The sequence below is a fragment of the Euprymna scolopes genome, chromosome 8, assembly GCF_053919585.1.
Source record: "Euprymna scolopes isolate OS-2025 chromosome 8, ASM5391958v1, whole genome shotgun sequence".
In the NCBI taxonomy this organism is placed as follows: domain Eukaryota; kingdom Metazoa; phylum Mollusca; class Cephalopoda; order Sepiida; family Sepiolidae; genus Euprymna; species Euprymna scolopes.
In genome coordinates this window covers 52,428,228-52,446,437 of record NC_136489.1, presented here as the reverse complement: position 1 = coordinate 52,446,437, position 18,210 = coordinate 52,428,228, and the positions used below count along the sequence as shown (strand labels likewise).

The window sequence follows — 18,210 nt, the reverse complement described above, 5'->3', positions numbered from 1 at the left end:
AGGTCACATTTGGGCAACGTGTAGTACCTCCTAGCCTCCTTCTAAAGTTCTGGAGGATTACCACACACACACACACACACACACACACACACACACACACACACACATATATATATATATATATATATATATATGGCCCAGATGGTTAGGTGACTGGCTTTTTCCCCCTTTTCGTCTCCACCTTCGCGTCAAGGCTTAGGGGTTCAATCCGACCTTCCGATCAAAACTTTCTTTTTTCTTCTTTTACACCTCTTTTTAACACACACACACACACACCTCCAAACACCCGGGAAACGCCCGGTATCCCCCACTAGTATTTATATAATTGAATCATTGTTTTTATCTCCTTATGAAATAATGTTATAATCTTTAAACTTAGCATTTTTAATACTAATAAACATAAGAGCACAAACACAACATTAAAGCAGAACGAATATATTTTAATTGATTCATATGATCTTAAGAATTTGGTGTAAATAAATGTTACTGGCCCAACATTCCCTAATGAATAAAATATACGAACAAAATAAGGCTATCAAGTTTAACTTGCTTGTAATAAATATTCTCAAGTTCAGAAAGGCACGCTCTACTAACGCCGGATTTTACATCACTGCAAACGTGATATTACAATAAACACGATGACAGTAGCAGTTCGAATAATTTATAAATCTGCAACGTTGCTAGAAAAAATTTTTAACAAACAATATCACTGCATTGTAATTGGTTTAAACCCAAGTTATTTTTATCACCCTAGAATGAAAGCAAGGAACTGCGAAATTCAACAAAATGTTGTATCGAAGCTAAGTTCACTTGTGATTCCTACTTTTTCTGAAATACAAATGTAAAATGGCAAAGTTTTGCTGTGACTGTAAAATTTGATCATATGGATCTTGTAGTCAATGTTGAATTCATGCAAGCTGGCTATGAGCTTACCTATGAACTCTTTTTAACTAGATCTCAAATACCTTTGTCACTAAGCTATGCTTTGACTGTCCACAAAACCCAGGTTATTTCAATCGATTGTATCATTGGTGACTTGTGATCTGATGTCATTTTAGATAGAATGGCCTATGTAGCTTTTTCATGTGCTAGAAAACCGTGCAATGTCTATTTGATTGACTTTGATCCTCATAAATTAACCATATGTAACAAAAGTGTATGGAGTGGATATAATAGATTGAGGATTAAAAGAGATAGAGTTAATTTGCCACTAGGTCCACCTTGGTCTGTCAAGGCTGTCAGTTTGTCAATGTACGAACATAATTATCAACGAAAAATAATCATTATTGACCATGATATAATGATTCAGATAGAAAACGGCTAAAACTTGACAATTCAGATGTTCAAAATAATTTGGACCTGATATTGATCAATGCAAAAAGTCTTGTTCTGCAAACAGCATTGTTCAGACAATTTACCATCTTCCTTTGTTGTCTGACATCATCAAAAGAATTTCCAATTCAGTAATTGAAATGATTGCTTGTTTCTGTCACTCACAGTGTTGACGACCTTAGAGAATCGATTGGAATTGTTTAAAATAGTGATCAACAAGAAAACGCCATTGAATTTTGGAAATGTTTAGTAAACAATTCCTCTGACAGTGCCAAAAGATTATTAAATTTTGAAGAAAATAACACACTGAAATATGTGAAAATACACGAAATGCACTGCCACAGACTACTGGATCGTGAATGCAATTGCACCTTTAAAGCTGTCTGTGAATTTCAAACTGTGACGATTACATTGTTAAAAATAATAATGACAACCATGGTGGTGGGAATGTCATGGTCTGGGGCTGCATGAGTGTGCAGGTATTGGAGAGATACATTTTATTGAGGGAAACATGAACTCCAACATGTACTGTCAAATACTGCAGCAGAGCATGATCCCCTCCCTCCAGAAGCTGGGTCGCAGAGTAGTGTTCCATCATGATCCTAAACACACATTTAAGACAACCACTTCTTTGCTGAAGAGGCTGAGGGTAAAGGCGATGGACTGGCCAAGTATGTCTCCGGATTTGAACCCAACAGAACATTTTTGGGGCATCTTCGAGCAGAAAGTAGAAAAGTCTCAAATATCCGCCAGCTTCGCGACATCGTAATTGAAGAGTGGAAGAGCATTCCAGTGGCTACATGAGCTCAGGTAAACTCCATGCCCAGGAGAATGAAAGCAATTTTGGATAATGATGGTGGGCCACACAAAATATTGAGAGTTGACATGCTGTATGTTAATATTGACAACATTTTGTAAGGGATGTACTCACGTTTGTTGCGAGGGATATAGCTTTTAATGGCTATATTTTGAGTTATTTTGAGGGGAAAATAAATTAACTATGTTATATATGCTGCAAACAGATTACTTTTCATTGTGTCAAAAAATCATTTTTTCTAATGTATCCCATGAAGAGATATACTTTAAAATATTTGAAGAAATGTGAGGGGTGTATTCACTTTTGTGATACACTGAATGTACGTGTGTGTGTGTGTGTGTGTGTGTGTGTGTGTGTGTGTGTGTGTGTGTGTGTGTGTGTGTGTGTGTGTGTGTGTGTGTGTGCGCGCGTGTGTGTGTGCGTGTGTGTGTGTGCAAGTAGAGAGAAGAAGAGAGAGAAAGAGAAAAAGAGAAAAATATATGCCGAACGTACAAGTATATATATTTGAAGGTCATGTGCTAATGAGCTGCACTTATATGATAATTAGTTTAGTACGGGGTTATGTTGATGGCAATAGGAACAAAGATCGCCAGTAAATGAAATTGGGAAATGGCGTGAGGACTTAGGAATGTTGCGAAATTGAAACAATGGCTTAGAAGGCGTGGGTGCCAATCAATTGTGATGATGATGATAATGATGACAATGACGATTACGATGTTGATGATGATTTGCACGCAAAATTTGAGATGGTAGTCGAAAACTGTGCTATTTGAATATTATTCATAACAAAAGTATGTCATCGTCGTTCTCTTTTTTTATTTTCAGGATAATTGTCCAACTCTTCCGAAAAAGGGTTGCGGTAAGTTGAGATTAAATTTTTATCTGTGGTTCTTTTATCTTATATTAAAACACAGGTACACACAGACACATACAGACACATACACGCACGATCATGTCGCATATGGAGAGAAACTAAAACGGAAAACATCAACATTATTTCAATTTTACGGGATGTTTTTTAGCGGTGGCGAACTTTAAATTGACAGCCCTTTTTATTTAATTACAGATTTGGCAACTATCGGGTATTCTGAGTTCAGTTTAGGTTGGCAATTCATCATAAACAGACTGATATTCGAACATTGCAAATGGTACGATCAATTTACTGAAAGAAAGTTTATGAACGAATAATCTCACAAAATGGACTTGCAATTTAACACCATTATATTATTTTCTTTGGGGATATGTAAAGTTCCATGCCTCTGCTGATAAACTAGATACAATGGACAACTTGGAATACAACATTTGACATGTTATTGCCGAAATACAGGCTAATTTAACGTGTAGGGTTTGTAAAACTTGGACTTTTAGATTACGTTTGTTACGCGTGAGCCTGAAATTGTGTTAAAATTATAAATGCAAAAAAAACTATTTAAGCGCTGCCTTAAGGAGAAGTGCTTTCCGACTCCCTGGAAGACCTCCTCAGTTTGCCCTATATTTAAGAATTCAGGTGATAAGTCATCTCCCTCTCAATACAGACCTATAAGTCTCCTGTGTGTTATGAGTAAGTTGCTGGAATCCATATTAAATAGAGAAATAGTCAACCACCTCAGCAGGAATAACCTTCTTAGTGACACACAATATGGTTTCCGCTCTGCAAGATCTACCGCAGATGTGCTGACGGTTATATCCCACAGGATAAGTGAATCTCTTGACAAAGGCTTCCTTTCTAGGGCAATTGCTCTTGACATATCAAAGGCCTTTGACAAGGTATGGCATAAGGGTCTACTTCACAAGATTTCTAGCTACGGTATAACGGGAAATGTTTTCTCAATCATTAAATCATTTCTCTCCGATAGGCTCATAAGAGTAGTGGTCGATGGACAAAAATCGGAGGCCTGCAATATAAATGCTGGAGTCCCCCAGGGGTCAATCCTGGGCCCAACTCTCTTCCTGATCTACATCAATGACCTCCCTAAACACATACTTAAATCATTCGTTGATATCTATGCTGATGACACAACCATCTACGGCAACACATCAAAGGCTGTAAATGACAAAGTTCTCTCTGATTCTCTCTCCTCTGATCTCGAGCGTGTGGTTCAGTGGGGGAAGAGGTGGCTGGTTACCTTTAATGCATCCAAAACCAAACTCCTATCCTTACATCATCAACGCTCTGATCCCCAGCTGGCATCAATTGTGATGGATGGCTCTCGTCTGGGTGAGGCTCCGTGTTTTGACAAGCTTCTGAGTTTGACCTTTACTCCTGATCTGAAATGGAACACGTACATCAAGTATGTTGCCAAGGTCGCTGGAAAGATGGTGGGATCCTTCTACCGCTCCAGAAGATATCTCACTACTGATGCAATTCTCTATCTATATAAAAGCCAAGTACGTCCAAGGATGGAATACTGTTGCCATATCTGGGCAGGAGCTGCTAAAAACAGCCTATCCTGCCTTGACAGAGTACAAAATAGACTTCGTGGCTTAGTGGGGGATGCCCTTTTCTCTACCCTGCAACCTCTCTCCCACAGAAGAGACGTTGCGAGCCTGTCCTTATTTTATCGTTATTTCCATGGCAGATGCTCGTCTGAACTCCAATCTCTGGTCCCCCCTCGCCAATCTTTCACGAAAAACATCCGTCTAGCTGAATCCACTGTGAAAAATTTCCCCCACTCTATATCTGTGCCTAAATCAAAACGCGGATTCCATGAACAAAGCTTCTTTCTTAGAACTGCACACCTGTGGAACTCTGTTCCGTCTGCCTGCTTCCCTCCGGACTACAACTTGGATGTCTTCAAGTCCAATGTTAACAAATTCCTAATGAACCGCCCCCTTAAGTAAACACTTCATCAAATCTCCTCACTAACTTAATGTACTTGCAATAACCCTTATCCCTGAGTGGCTTCCGGGCCTTGATAAGTGGTGATCACTGTGTAAAAAAAAAATAAATAAAAAATTAAAAAAAATAATCCTCCTAATAAACCAGATATTAGTATAATAAAAATATTTTTCTGTGATTATTTTTGTAAAAGAATAACACCCTTAACTAAAAGCTAAAGAGCTCACGAAGAAGAATTTTAAAATGTATCTAGAAAGTATTCCTGGAAGACCATGCATGAAAAAGATCCAAATAATTGCTCTTAAAGAAAACGACCACAATCCTTTAAAAAGCACTCTGTTGGAGCCTCTAAATAACAGGCGATTGTCTGACACATGGAAGAAAGTTTTATCCTTATGCTAATGAAAAAAATAAAGAAGAAAATTAAAAGACAGAAATAAAATAAAAGAAAGAGAAGCCACTAGGCTCATGAAAAAGGACTTAGAATATTATCTGGCGAATATACCCAATGAACAAAGTGCACTTAATGTGACGCTTAGAACCATAAGAAGTTCTCTCGGTTGGAGTCTGAAAAGTTAGTGAATATCTGGCATCTGGTAAGATGCTGAATCTCCAAAAAAAAAAAAACAGAAAATTAAAAAAGAAGAATCATAGTTATTATCATAGACTTCTTTACTTCTCGAATAGTAATCAAGTCAATGACCTGCTGATATTTGTGATCCAAATATAATTATATTTCTATAACCAATCATCATCATCATCATCTTATTATTATTATTATTATTATTATTATTATTATTATTATTATTATTATTATTATTATTATTTACTCTCTACGAGTAGTCACACAGGCCATCATCAGCGGTTTATCATTAAGAACAACTTGGGGTGTTCTCTGGAGTCTGAGTGACAACAAGTCTCCCCAGATTTTCAGTACTCTCCACCTTCTTCGATTCCCTTTGCAGATAAATTTGCGTTATCGCAGCAGCTTCTGTATGTCCGGCTTGTGCCTGTAGCTCATGTGTATTAGTCTCCGCATTCAAGGGTTTTATTTAATAGTTCAGTCATTTTCATTATTGTTATACCTTGCATCTTCTCAGCCACCCCTCTAATTTCAATCTCTCCCATTCTTTTCTCAAAGTTTATCGGTATTGTTTCTAGCACTTTTGCTATTAGTGGTATTATCTTGACTTTCTTCATCTTCCATATCCCTTTACGCTGTTTCTCTGTTTCTTTGGTCTTCATTCTGTGGTCTGCTAGAACGGCAAAATCTACAATCTGGCAGGACTGTTACCCCTTGTTAACTATTATGACATCCGGTAGTCTTGCTTGGATGAGTTTATCGGTTTGTACATCCATGTCCCATAGGATTTTGTGACTTTCATTTTCAAGTACTATTGCCGGTTTGTGCTTGTACCATTTGTCAGAGTGTATAAGATTTAGTTGTTTGCATAATTGCCAGTGCACTGCCTTCACCTACTTGATCGTGTCTATTTTTATATTCTTTTTGTGCTAGTTTGCTGCACTGTCATTGAATTCCTGGCAAAATTGCATTGAGAATAGTAGTGACTATGTCGAAAAAATAAACAGAGTAATAAAACTTTCTCCGAATTCCTAGTCATCACCGGCTTTTGTTTTTTGTTTTGGTTTTTTTTTTTTCAAAGCATTTTTAAAATTATTTTATGGTATCGAAATAGCCATTTAACAATAATTTCTCTCTGAATACGACTGTTAACTATTTCTGGAATTTGAATAATATTAAGCCTTATCAGGACTCTTTATGCTTTTGAAATGGTATTCTCGTTTTTAGGTTTTTCCATCTTTTTCGCGGTCATTTTGTGTGACAGCAACCAATACTGGTACCACAAATTTAGGATAAACCGATTAGATTATGGGCCGTTTTACTTCGCTTTAGTTTATGAAATATTACATTTTGTTACATTTCTAGTTCAAATAAACTGTGAGTGTGTGAGGTTTCTTGATTATACTAGGTTTCTGCACTTGAAAAATGTCCCCAATATTTCAAATGTTTACACCAGTAGCGTGTGTTTTGTAAATTCTTTCCTTCATTCAATTTTTTATTTCTATTTCGAATTTGCAATTCTCTATTTTCATATTTTAAATTATGTTTTTCTTTCGTATTTCAACGTGATAATATCTAATATAAAAATCATTTTTATTTTTCCTCAGAAACCAAATCACATAAAAGTAATTACGGTAAGTCTGTTTTTGTAAAGTTTTTATTCATTAAAAATATATTCATCGATAACTTTATTTTTAGAAAAGCATTTTTGCATCTTATAAATTAATTAATAATTTAAATGTATTTTTTCTTTAAAATTATTTTTAAATACTATAGTCTATTTAGTATACTTTGATTTTTTTTAATAAATACTACATTTTATCGCCGTAAATTATTTTTTATTATTTTAATTTATATTATAATTTACTCAATAATATGGATGATTTATCCCAGCAATTTTAACATTCGTTTTAAATCGGATTCCGACATTAATAATAATAATAATTTTATATTTTGTTTGTTATGAAAAACGTGTTTTAAATTTTAATTTAAAGCTATGAACTATGGTGATTAATTTATATAAAACAAGCAACGCTACCCGGCGTTGCCCGATGCGAAAGAAGCCTATTTCTATTAACATTTCTATCTCTTTCTATTAAAACTTATTTCTCTTTGCCTCTTTCTCTCTTTCTCTCTCTTTCTCTCTCTCTCTCTCTCTCTCTCTCTCTCTCTTTCTATCCGTCTCTTTATTTTTCTTTCTTCATGGGTTGGATATACACACACGCGTATAACTCTCCTTTATATAATATATTTGGAAAGAGTCGGCATTATCTTTCTAAATTAGTACATAATAACATTGAAAAAACACCCCCCACGACGAATCCTGATCCAGTCAACCGCCAGAAAATGATGATTTTTTTTTTATTTTAGATATTATATTTCAAGACAATACAAACTTGATATGTTCTTGTTTAGTAATTTTTATTTTTATTTTCAGCTAGACATAAAACATACAAACACACAAACCACTGTCTTTTATATAATAGATGGAATATTTTTTGTTTATTTTATGCGAAACATTTTAATAAACACTTTATTTGTGATATATTTTTTTAATATGAAATAAGTATAAAATAGTTTTGGTTAAACAATTTTTTTTTTCTTTCGCATAATTAAGTTTTCCACAATTAACCACAAATGTTGCTACCATTTCGCAATTCTATTATTATTTTTAATTTGGTTTATCTATGTAAGGCATTTACAAATAGAGCCCATCTTTCCATCAAAATAGTTTTAAAAAATTCCTTTGTTATAATGAAGTAACCTCTTATCAAGGCCCGGAGGTCATTCGAGGATAAGGGTTAATGAGTGCACGGTCGTGAATGAGGCATCATTAATAACTAACTAATAATCGTTAGTAGTGGAAATTTGGTATGATTTAATTTTTTAAGGAGGCGATTCAACAAGAACTTATTTACGTTAGACTTGAAGACAACCATATTGTAGTCAGCTGGAAAGTAGGCCAGCGGAACAGAGTTCCACAAACGAGGCGGGCAGCTGTAGGAAAGAAGCTTTGTTCCTGGAATCCATGTTAAAGTTCAGGCAAATATAGAGAGTGGGGAAAATTATTGATAGTGGTCTTAGCTAGACGAGTGTTTTTGTAAAAGTTTGGCAAGGCGGACCATAGATTGGAGCTCAGACGAGCACTTGACATGAAAATAGGCAAGATATGTAGCTTCGAGTAGGTCCTGCTCAGATGTGGCCACAGTATTTCATCATAGGATGTACTCGGCTCTTGTACAGGTCGAGTATTGCATTGGCAGTGAAAATGTGTAATGATGTAAGAATGAAATTTGGGAGATCATTGATGAAAATCAGGAAGAGAGTTGGGTTCAGGATGAGGGACGCCAGCATTAATCCTGTGAGATTCTGACTGATAATCACTACTTTTATAAACCTATGCGAGAGGAAAGATTTAATAATTGAGAAGATATTTTCGATGCCGTAGCTGGAGATCTATCTTGTGGAGTAGAGCTTTATGTCATACACTATTAAAAGCCTTTGATATGTCAAGAGTAATTGCCCTAAAAACTACGTTCCGTCGAGATTCGCTAATCTTGTGAGATATTAGAGTTAGCACATCAGCTTTAGATCTAGCAGAATGGAAGCCATATTGCATGTCACTGAGTAGATTATTTTTGCTGGAGTGATTGGACAACTTACGCATGATAGTGTTGAGGCTTAATAGAGTGTTGGTATGTCGCATTACGTGTTTTCAAAAGTAGGGGAAACGTGGGAGGTAGGCGGCTCTGATCACATAGGGTTGAATTTATTGCGAATGTTCTATGAAGACGTTGTACTATCGTAGCTCGTTGAGTATATATTTCTGCGTCTGTGCCTTAAATGGAATCTTCCAACATTTTCTGTGCACAATGATAGTCACGATTCCAACATTTTCCTGTGTACCATGATAGTCACATCTATTTAGACCAGTGTTTGACCATTGTTTCTAATGATGCCACGTTGTTTAGATCTTCACAAACTGCAATTCGCTGCTTGGTTAAACGGGTTAAAATTATCGTAATATGATGTCATTAACTACCTCCATAGAATTAATTATTTGGCTTCGAGATAGGGGTCATCATCGCTGAAATTTGAATATTTGATAAGAAAGGGAATAAGGAATTCTGAATGAAAACTATACTTTTTATTCCCCCCCCCCCCGCAAAAAAAAAACTACGTAGGAACGTGTCTTGTTTTTGTGATGAAATTCAATCAATTGCTGTTTCTCTTTCGTGGCGACAAAAAGTAGATAGAAACAAACGTTGAACAACAAAAAAATTGTATAAACAAAAGAGAGAAAGAAAGAACAAGAGTCAATCATTGTATCAACAGGCTCACCCTTACATTCCTTTGCAGCATCAGGTGCAGATGTTTTGATTTCTGACTTTTCTAGGCAGTCAAAAACACGTGGTATTAAAACCTCTTTTCAAGAGAAATTTGATTAAGTGCGTCAATGGCGGCTGTTTGCGATTTCGCTATTTACTTGCTTCCACACGAGAGAAAAGTACGGTAGGAGATCGGTTTTGAATGTGTGTGTGTGTGTGTGTGTGTGTGTGTGTGTGTGTGTGTGTGTGTGTGTGTGTGTGTGTGTGTGTGTGTGTGTGTGTGTAGAAATCTAGCCGTGCCAAAGGGGCGCTTATCCTTGTGTCATGCATGCCCCCATTTTTTTATTTGCCTATAAATACTCATCTAAACTATTGCGAAACAGTCAAATTAATCTTTAAAACTTTATTTTAGGAATAACCCATTGAAATTCTTATGATAACTTTTTTCTAGAAACTATTTTTGCCTTGCATTGACAACAATATTGTAATCATTTTTTGTTGCTGCATTTTATTTCAGTCGAGGTTCTCATAAACCAAGAAATCCCTCTTCTAGGGCTAGCATATGATCTCTATATAAGATACATTAATATTCCAATATTCCATTAAAGTTATTTATCTCTCTAACACCAAGTTAGTAAAATAGTTACAAACAGAATTTTTCTCTCCACAATTGATCATGCAAACATGTTATATATACTTTTACTGACATCACTGGGTCTTACTGGATTCCAGGACAAGAATTCATCTAATCTGGTTAAGTATCCAACTTCGTGCTACTACTTGAAGTAACATGACTTGGAGAAGATGAACCATTCCTCGTAAAAGCCAGTGTGGATTACCTATACCAACGAAGTCTTATTATAACAGAGAATACTATGTGATTTGGAATATTTAGTCAGGGTTTACTAGTCGAGAAAAGTATCCTCATGCCAGGTTGTTCTGACAAGCCCCTGTATAGAAAAACTTTTGGTACACGAGGATAATATCTAATAGGCATCCAAGTTCTCTCCGTTAGCTCGGGTTAAATGTGTGATTTGTAGCCATGCAATGCGCCAGTGTTGGCATATGTGTTGCATGTTAACTCTCTGCCAGTGCAAGCATCATATTATATTCCAACGATTGTCACTTATAATTAGACCTAATCGAAATCGTTAGTGAGTAGCACGTTGTTAGACCTAGAAATCGACATCGACAACTATTACGCCAATATCACATTCGGTATGAATTCAACTGTGAATTGATAAGTATAGATTATTTAATTTTGATTGATTCTTTTTATTCTGATTCATTTTATAAATTTCGATATTCTACATCGATCTTTCCTTTCGAAGTGTTCCCCCAGAATAAAAAGCTGGCATCAAAAAGTAAGGAGATACCAAGATTTGAAACGGAAACGAATTATATGGTGAGTGTTTTTTTTAATGCATACACACGAAATCATCCATCATACGCACACGCGCACACACACACACACACACGCACACACACATACACATACGCACACGCACATATGGGAGAAAGGTCAGCTGATGGTCTACTTGTGATGCATGTCTGAAGCTCCGCATAACCTCTTGTTTAGCTCCCCCTTACCGAAACTCTTAAAAAAAAATATGACGACAGTACAATCTAAAAATAAGCTTAAACCAGGATTAGGGACAAACAAATTCAACTTGCCTCCTCCCTTGAGGCTCTCATTCACAAATATCCGTGGGCTTAGAACTAACTTAGCTGATGTTGAAGCATTTCTCTTAACAAATACCCCGGATATCTTAGCACTAAGTGAGACTAACCTACACTCCTCCATTCCCTCTAACCACTTTAACATGCCTGGATATCTCCCACTCTGCCGTAAGGACTCTGACAGACATATGCACGGACTTGGAGTTTACATTCGTAATACCCTTCCCTTGACTCGAGAAACAAACCTAGAAACAGATGATCAAGCCTTTATGTGCTTTAGACTAAACGTGCAACACAGTATTAGCTACTATTATTTTCTCTACCGCTCTCCCTCGACTCAGGACTGCTCCATAATAAACAAAGTATCTGACAGCATAGACACGGCACTGTCCCTCGACACTAGCGCACAAATACATGTGTTTGGTGACTTTAATGTCCACCACAAAAACTGGCTTGGAGTCTCTACTGACACAGATGCAGCGGGCAGCACAACCCATAGCTTCGCTATATCTCACTCCCTATCACAAATTGTTACGTTTCCAACCCGTTTCCCTGACCAGGAAGAACAACACGCATCACTTCTAGATCTGTTTTTGACCACAGTTCCCGATGACTGCATAACGAAGGCCCACAGCCCACTCGGGAACGCTGATCATGCAGTGATAATGGTTGAAATCGCCCTAAACTCTAGACCCAAAACTGAAGAGCCAGTGCTCAAAACAACGAGATATCATAATAAGGCTGACTGGGAAGCCATCAGGGAACTAATTAGAGATGCTCCATGGAAAAATATTTTCTCTCTCCCTGCTGAACAATGTGCAAACGAGACCACTGACTGGTTCAAAACTGCAATCGAAGCGCATGTTCCCATGCGGAAATTTTATAGTAAGCCCCACTCTCTCCAATGGTTTACGTCGACTTGTGCAACTGCCATTACTCAAAAGCAGCATGCATACCGTAGGTTTAACCGACATAAGTCCAGTTCAAACAGACTGAAGTATATAGAAGCTAGAAATAACGTTAAGAAAGAAATAGCGACAGCTAAGAGAGAATTTACGGAAACCACTAAAAAGCGCATCGAAGCACAAAAACTAGGAACTCGAGACTTCTGGAAAATCTACAACAGTGTAGTAAATAATGGGCAATCAACAATTCCCCCACTAACCAACAATCACGAGGTTGTCTCCTCAGCAACCGACAAGGCTAACATGCTTGCCAGTCGGTTTGCCTCAAACTCCACACTGAACCCTTCCAACCACCCCCTACCTGACTTTCCTATGCGGACAGACGCCACACTAGACGATCTGAAAACCACCCCTGCTCAGGTGCATGCTATCATAAAAAACCTTGACACCTCAAAAGCATGTGGACCCGATCTTATCCCAGCTGTGCTACTAAAAAAGTGCTCAGCCGAAGTAGCTCCAGTTCTCTCCAAACTCTACAACAAATGTCTTAATGAAGCTTGCTTTCCGGGCTGTTGGAAAACTGCTTCTGTTGTACCAGTATTCAAGAATTCTGGCGAAAGGACAAACCCATCAAATTATCGCCCCATTAGCCTCCTCCCACTTTTTGCCAAAATATTTGAGACCATAATTAACCATGCTCTAGTCCATCATCTTACAGATGCTAAACTACTGACTGACAAACAATATGGATTTAGACAAGCCCGTTCCACAGCAGACATCCTCACTGTGATCTCTGAACGTATATACCATTCACTGGACAAAGCGGGGGAAGGCAGAGCGGTAGCTCTAGATATATCTAAGGCTTTTGACAGGGTATGGCACGAGGGTCTCCTCAGTAAAATCAGATCATACGGTATCACTGGTAGAATACTTAACATAATTAAATCCTTCTTAGATAAGAGAAAAATCCAGGTAGTCCTCGACGGTCGCACATCTAAACAATATGATATAAATGCGGGAGTGCCCCAGGGTTCTATCCTTGGACCTCTATTGTTCCTGATATTCATAAATGACCTCCCCGACAACATTGCCGCTGAGATGGGTATATATGCTGATGACACTACACTCTATGGCAGACACGACAGGAAGACAAATGAACACATTTCTAAAGAAATGGCAGAAACACTAGAGGAAGACCTCCAATCTGTAGTGGAATGGGGACAAAAGTGGTTGGTCGCGTTCAATGCTGCCAAGACTAAACTAGTTTCATTCAATAATTACAAGAAACCCTCTCTACCACCCATAGCAATGGCCAGCGACTCTTTATCTGAGAGTCCATCTTTCAAACTCCTTGGCCTAACGTTCACAGGAAACATGAGTTGGAACAATTACATTGAAGGCATTGCCAGGGCCGCTGCAAGAAAGGTAGGCTCTATCTACCGTGCTAGAAAACTACTAACACCCGAAAGTATCCTGTACCTCTATAAGGCCACCATTCGCCCATGTATGGAGTATTGCTGCCACATCTGGGCTGGTGCATCTGCTACTAGTCTCTCGCTCCTTGACAAGGTTCAAAAGAGAGTCGCAAACCTGATAGGCCCTGAACTGGCATCTAAGCTTCAGACTCTGTCCCATCGACGAAATGTTGCATCCCTCTGCCTTTTCTACAAGTATTTTAGTGGTGAATGCTCTGACGAACTGCAATCACTTGTGCCCCCACGACGCGAGCACCCTCGACAAACCCGACAGGCTACTAAATCCCACCCCCACACTGTAGAGATCCCTAGATGTAAAAGATCTTTTTACTCCAATAGTTTCTTCCCCAGAACCGCAAGACTCTGGAATTCCATTCCAGGTCCCCAACAGTACTGACGTGCAGAAGTTCAAGTGTAACGTGAACCGACACCTTGCTGCCCAAATCCCTACATAGTACCCCAGTAGTTGTTGCCCCTGATAGTAGCCCCCTACACCAAAGTGGCAATTTGCCTTGTTTGGGGTGAAAATGTAATAAAAAAAAAAATATGTGAATAAAAATAGATACGATAGTATGACGTTATGGGAAAGAGAAGAGAATAATCTATAGCATTAGAAAAATGGGACTTAAATTTGATATGTGTACTATCAATAAAAGTGACCATGCAAAAAAGTCTGGAAACTTATTGAAGACATCTCATACTAAACTTAAGAACAATTTCATTATACATATGCTCCCATTAATTTTCACGTAAATAAGAGTACACTTTTTCGTTGTGGAATTGACACATTTCAATGAACTTCTTGTATACAGAGTGAGGCAGAATTATCTCCCACATTTTGCCATGCGATTTTCTCTTTAAGTTATTAGCTAAATGAAAACATGATTGACACTTGAATAAGTTTATTAGTAACATATACTTGAAAGTTTATGATGTGGGAGGTATTTCTGCCGCACCGTGTATTACTTATAGCGATTTAAATCTTTTAAAATATTACTTTCAAATTTTGCGCCTTTGCCATATATATCCTCCTAGCCGATATAGTTTCTATAGATATGTTCTGGAAATAATTTTCTAAATAACTAGAGTTACTTTGTTTTTAATTTTTGTATTCAAATATATATGTGTGTGTGTGTGTGTGTGTGTGTGTGTGTGTGTGTGTGTGTGTCTGGCTGTAGAACGGCCTCTACCAAACTTTTCTGTCAATTTTTGGTCTACAGACATGAAACATAATATAAAGTGGATTTGGTCCTGTGGAACAAATTTGATTTGGTGTTTAGCTGGTAAAAATAACTGCTAAGATGTCAAAATTTGAGTAATTGAAACTTGATAGGCGTAAGTCAACTTAAAGTGCTCTTCCATGCATATGAAAATATAGATTTATAGGTTAGACAACGTTATTTTTTTATAAAAGTGCCTCAGCGGGTAACGTATAAGGCTGAAGTGGTATATGTTTTGGTTTCGATTCTAGCTCATGGCACGGTCATATATTTTTTTTTATTTTGGAAATCACTACTATATATTGTGTACAATATAATAATCGATAGATAATTGATTCTATAATAATTAATAGAAAACTGCATAATTCTTTGAATATTATTTACTTTCATTTAATAATTTCGAAAGATTATTGATGAAACAAAGTTGAGGGTAATTTTAATCGAGAATGTATTTCTGATCTTTAATTTTTCAGAGAGATTACGTTCCGTATAAAATCGAGAAAGAACTTCCGAGCATTGTTTCTAAAGTGATTACTAAAGGTATCATCCCTCGTCTTCCGCCGTTTGGACCTGACCCACACTCTAAAATGTCGCATACAACGGTGGAACTGGAGAAAGTAGCGGCGAGATTGATTCGCACTCGTCGGCTACCTTGTCGTCCCACCAAGGACGTCATAGAGGATTCAACGACATCGGTGATGTTTTCATTAGATTTTGCAATTATTTATATAATCTGTGGTCTGAAATGCTACCAGGGGCAGGATAAGTTACTCTCCTGAGATTACGCGTCTTAAAAGTGGTACAAACCTATTTTTATGCAGCCTGTAGGGTCGCGTTCAGTCAAAAAAATGAAGAAAATAATATGGCAGCCTTCTCTCCTTATATGATAGCGATATTGTCACTTAATATATAAATGAGATGCTTCCGGTTTTAAATGAAAAAGTCTCATTTTTCAGAGACGGAGTTGGTTTTTGATTTGGACATTGTAGTAGCGAATCTTGTCAGCAATGCATCGTGTTTTGAAGTTCAGAATTTTGATAGAAGAGTGTTAAGTTTGTGAATTGGGTTTTTGGAAGCAGACCGTTGAGTATTCGAGTAACGGGTTTTGGCAGCAGTGTAGGTGTGAGACTAACCGTAGCCCTCGGCGCAAGAGGGTCCGTGTGTGCCTGGCGTGTGGGGTGGTGGCTGATCCTGTGGTCGGGGCAGCGGAAGAAAGAGTTTCAAGATGGCGCCTGCCTGCTTTTATTAGAGACGGAATCTCGCAGGATCGTGCGAGATCTCGCGGGGATGCAAATTAGCTAGGCCATCTTGAGTAATAAAAATCGGTCCATTGGAGGTGCGAGGCAGTCGGGTTCTGACGTTTGTGGCGATCAGTACAGTGACCGTTGGGTTCCGTTTCTATTCGTGCAGTCAGCTGAGCTTTGTTAGTTGCCTTCGCGCCGTGGCTGTCATTGTTTGTTGGTTTGCTGTGTGTTGCCGTGGTTCTTCAGTGAAACGCTTCGTCGCCCACGACGAGTCTCACCGTCTCCTACACAAGATACTCTTACAGTAGGACAGGTAACATTTGATTGTTTTAACCACATAACTACTAAACTCGTCAGTTTGTCATGCTTAAATGTTAAATACCATTTTAATCAGTCTGTTATGCTTAAATTTTTAAATATCATTTCGTCGGTCTACAAGGCTTAAAATTAAAATACAATTTTTGTTGGTTTGTCATAGTTTAATTTAGAATATAATTAGTATCGATTGAACAGCTTTCAGTTTAGAATACTATTTCCGTTATTATCTAAGTTTAAGTTTGAAATACAATTTGCGTCGTAGTTGATCCCCGACTAGAGCAGGGAATTAATCAGTTTGATTGAAAAATGAACAATTTCTCCAGTTTCGATGACAAAAATATTTGAAGCGTGAGACATTCACTGATCTTCATTCAATACCGGGTAATGTCGAGTTTTGCTATTAGTATATTGCTGTGACTCTGTAATGGTAACTAAGGAAAACACAGACATGGAGAGGAGTTAGAAAAGATAAAATATATTGAAACAAAAAACAGCAGATATAAAGAGCAACCGTCGTAGTAAATGCCACCAAGATCGCGGACTACGAAAGTATACTGCGATAGTTACCTCTCTTCCACCGCGAGAGTATGTGACACAAAGTGGGAAGATTACAAGCGATAAACTTGCCTCTCCCGAAAGCCGGGAGGTAAGGCCTGGAAGGGTGTACCTCCAAGGGCTACACAAAGCAATTTGCATCAATCCGATAGCAAAAAGGCCATTGAAATGGCTTACTTTCTGTCGGACTGATGGTCGAGGTTGGAACCTCGACTTACGTGTACTACGAAAGTACACTGACCGATATATACTTCTCTCCCATCGCGAGTGGATGTGACACAAGGTCGGAAGGTGGGAAGTGAGTCAGCGCTACAAGAGGAGCACTTCGGCCCTGCAAAAATATGCCTGAGTATCTCCGTCGGTATTCCCCAGTAAGAGCGCCCCAGGCAACAAGCGAAAGACTTGCTCCTCCCAGAATACGACAGGTAATGTGTTGGTGGGTGGATCTCCTAGGGTTACACAGAACATTTTGCATCAATTCGACATAAAAAAAGGCCATCGAAATGACACAGTTTCTGTCGTAGTGATTGTATAGGTCGGAACCGCGATTTCGTGTACTATTGAAGTGCACTGACCACCCCGTCAGTCATATACACAGGCAGAGTCAGAGAGCTAGAGAAGAGATTCAGGGAGGGTTGAGTTGGTCAGACTGGGAGGCGATGCTCCTTGGAGGTGAAAGGGGGAGGAAGATAAGACCATGTAATTGTAAGAGCTTGAATTCTTGATTCATCAATCACCCAGCTGGTAGAATAAAGAATCATCATATATTTTTTAAACCGTTTGTCTTCGTCGTCGCCATTACAACAGAAAAATAAATGTGTTTTGTCTATCATCTGTGAAAGAACTTTGTATAACTCTGTGGTTAAATACAATGACCCCACAACTCAATCTTCACTCTTCAATCCTACAGTCCA

At 38.0% G+C, this 18,210-nt stretch overlaps 1 protein-coding gene across 4 annotated transcripts in view; it reads left to right on the top strand.

Annotated features, from left to right (window-relative positions):
• LOC145283568 (uncharacterized) overlaps window positions 1-18,210 on the top strand; it is a 138,801-nt gene that overhangs the window by 105,104 nt on the left and 15,487 nt on the right. For 3 of the 4 annotated variants that reach the window (XM_080132477.1, XM_080132475.1, XM_080132476.1), the window contains exons 4-7: window positions 2,975-3,008; window positions 7,179-7,205; window positions 11,231-11,304; window positions 15,653-15,874. In XM_080132477.1, the coding sequence (XP_079988603.1) occupies window positions 2,975-3,008; window positions 7,179-7,205; window positions 11,231-11,304; window positions 15,653-15,874 (357 nt within the window). The remainder of the gene's footprint in view (window positions 1-2,974; window positions 3,009-7,178; window positions 7,206-11,230; window positions 11,305-15,652; window positions 15,875-18,210) is intronic. The other variant, XM_080132478.1, reaches the window with a different exon arrangement.